At 38.8% G+C, this 2,968-nt stretch overlaps 1 protein-coding gene across 1 annotated transcript in view; it reads left to right on the forward strand.

Moving 5' to 3' along the window:
* Positions 1-2,968, forward strand: part of rasgrf1 (Ras protein specific guanine nucleotide releasing factor 1) — a 33,225-nt gene that overhangs the window by 17,382 nt on the left and 12,875 nt on the right. The window contains exons 9-10 of the mRNA XM_014003553.1: positions 785-903; positions 1,314-1,474. Coding sequence (XP_013859007.1) covers positions 785-903; positions 1,314-1,474 — 280 coding nt within the window. The remainder of the gene's footprint in view (positions 1-784; positions 904-1,313; positions 1,475-2,968) is intronic.

Genomic DNA, 2,968 nt, shown 5'->3' on the forward strand with positions numbered 1-2,968 from the left:
CGTATTATATCGTATCGTATCGTATCGTATCGTATTATATCATATCATATCGTATCGTATCGTATTATATCGTATCGTATCGTATCGTATCGTATCGTATCGTATTATATCATATCATATCGTATCGTATCGTATTATATCGTATCGTATCGTATCATATCGTATCGTATCGTATCGTATTATATCATATCATATCATATCCTATTGTATCGTATCACATCGTATCGTATCGTATCGTATTGCATTGTATGGTATTGTATTGTATAGCATCATATCATATTGTATTGTATAGCATCATATCATATTGTATTGTATTGCATCATATTGTATCAAATTATATCATATCGTATTGTGTCACATCGTATCGTATAACATCGCATCGCATCATATTGTATTGTATCGTATACTCCGAAGTACAAAACATATTTGGTACTTCTGAGTATTGTATTTTATGGTATCACATAATTTTTTTATCCTACAACATTACATTGCATCTAACTGTATTATATTAAATTGCATTGCATCATATGCCATTATACTGCATCATATTGTGTTGTACCATGTTGTATTTTATTGTATTGTGTTGCTCTGTAATGTATCTTTTTAAAACAACCAACACTACATATAAAGTTGTGAAGATTTAGAACATTTTTTATGTAAAATACTAATAAAACAGGGCAGTACATAGCTTAACAAGCAACAATTCTCCATGTAGAAATGATCAAACATCTTCTTGTTTCAGCAGTTTAAGATTTACTAAGTAAGAAATGACTTTCTTTTCCAGAATAATGCATGATGAGGTGAGCGAAACTGAAAACATCAGGAAGAACCTGGCGATTGAGCGCATGATCATCGAGGGCTGCGAAGTGCTCCTTGACACCAGCCAGACGTTTGTAAGACAAGGTATCCTCCACCTCCGAGTGCTGAACAAAACAGGAGGGGATTTCTTGTCCCTCCACATTACCGCTCTGACAGCGTGAGCTCTCAGGCTGGAAACGGGGTATTTTGGGTAAAATAGGATCTGGGCAAGAGCACACACTGCTCACAAKGACATTCTTTAATTTCCAAATGCAATTAGACTGTTCTGAGGCAAACTAATGATGAATCTGGAACTGTAAATGTCAGATGTCCTCAACAGGTCTTAATGGGTGAGGAGAGGGAAAATAGTACTTWCATCTTATGCTCTCTAGTATGTGTATTTAGAATTTCCTTTAATACTGTACCTTGCTTTTTGTATAGTTGCCTCTCTTCTCTTCATATGTGCATCTCTTTCTTTTTTTATTCAAAAACACTGTTTTGTTTCCTGTGTGCAGGGTCTCTCATTCAGGTGCCAATGAGCGAGAAGGGCAAAATCACCCGTGGGCGACTGGGCTCTCTGTCTCTAAAGAAGGAAGGGGAGAGGCAGTGCTTCCTCTTCTCTAAGCATTTAATCATTTGCACTCGGGGTTCTGGAGGAAAGCTTCATCTCACGAAGGTGAGCCTGAAGCTGCTGGACCGTCACTGTGGCTGCTCATCTTTTTGTCTGGGCTGGCATGAACGTTGTAGCTGACAGCAGACAAAAGATTCAGAGCCATGGCTTTTATCAGGAGCACTCATCACTGACTGTACATGTTTGAAACCTGGTTTAGTTTGAACAGAGCTTTACGCATACATTAAATTGGTGTAAAACAGTTAAAGGTTGGATTTGTGTTTGTGCAAATCCTAAACATTTCATAAAATCTGCCAATTTAATATTCTTTAGTTTGAGAAAATCAAATGTTTTTTGTTTGTAATTTTCTGTTGAGCAGCTTTATTATTAGAGGAAAAAKTTTGTATTCTTAAATTTCAAACTTGATGTTATGAGGCATGCATTAAAGGGGACGTATCATGCAAAATCCACTTTTTAGCCATTAAATATATTTGTTGTGTACTTGGAGTCACTAGTAGCGTAGAAAATCTGAATTTAGTCTCTCCTGGTGCTGCATAAATATCTTTTTATTCACTTTGCGTCATGTTTGGGTGGCAACCTCATTTTGTAGAAATGGGGTTTGTCTTTGATCGGGGCTGAGAACAACATGGATCTATCCAATTCTGTGATCATTATGGTTCGAGCTAGCTGCATCAGTTTGGGTGACAGTTAGGACATTTCCAGCAAAGATATCATAATGGTTCCGCCTGAAAAACCATGTAATGTAAAAGTGATGTAAAGGTTAACGTTTAAAGAATTTAAACAGTCAAGAAAAAGCTAAATGGTTAGCACTGTTGCCTCACAGCAAGGATTTGGGTTCAATCCCTGGTCCAGATCTGGGGTCTTTCTGTGTGGAGTTTTCATGTTCTCCTCATGTTTCTGTGAGTTTACTACAGTTTCCTCCCACAGACAAAAAACATTCATGTTAGGATGCCATAAGTGAAATTTTTGGGACTGAATCTATTTTGATATGTAAAATTATTTTGAGATGACACCAGTCCACTTTGGTATCACCCTTCCTCAGACTAGTCATTAGCTCATCAGCCCTGTCATAGCTAAATTCTGTTTCTCCAAATCAAAGTTGTTCTAGGAGCTTTGTTAAATGGGTAAAATAACCTCTTGTCACCTAAAGAACAGAACTTCAAAAGATGTGAATTATTATAGCTGATGAAAGATCTGGATTTACAGTAAAATGGGTTTTTATCAAACTGTTTATACTGTATAAAAAGCTAAAATCTCATGTTTTTTTTAGTTAATAAAATCCATCCATCCATCCATTTTCTTCCGCCTATCCGGGGTCGGGTCGCGGGGGCAGCAGCTTCAGAAGGGAGGCCCAGACCTCCCTTTCCCCAGCCACTTCTTCCAGCTCCTCCGGGGGAACTCCAAGGCGTTCCCAGGCCAGCCGAGAGACATAGTCCCTCCAGCGTGTTCTGGGTCTACCTCGGGGCCTCCTCTCACTGAGCCTCATCCCAGCCGCTTCGCACTCGGCCGCGAACCGCTCCAGCGAGAGCTGCAGATCAC

This window comes from Austrofundulus limnaeus, unplaced genomic scaffold (assembly GCF_001266775.1).
Source record: "Austrofundulus limnaeus strain Quisiro unplaced genomic scaffold, Austrofundulus_limnaeus-1.0 Scaffold19, whole genome shotgun sequence".
In the NCBI taxonomy this organism is placed as follows: domain Eukaryota; kingdom Metazoa; phylum Chordata; class Actinopteri; order Cyprinodontiformes; family Rivulidae; genus Austrofundulus; species Austrofundulus limnaeus.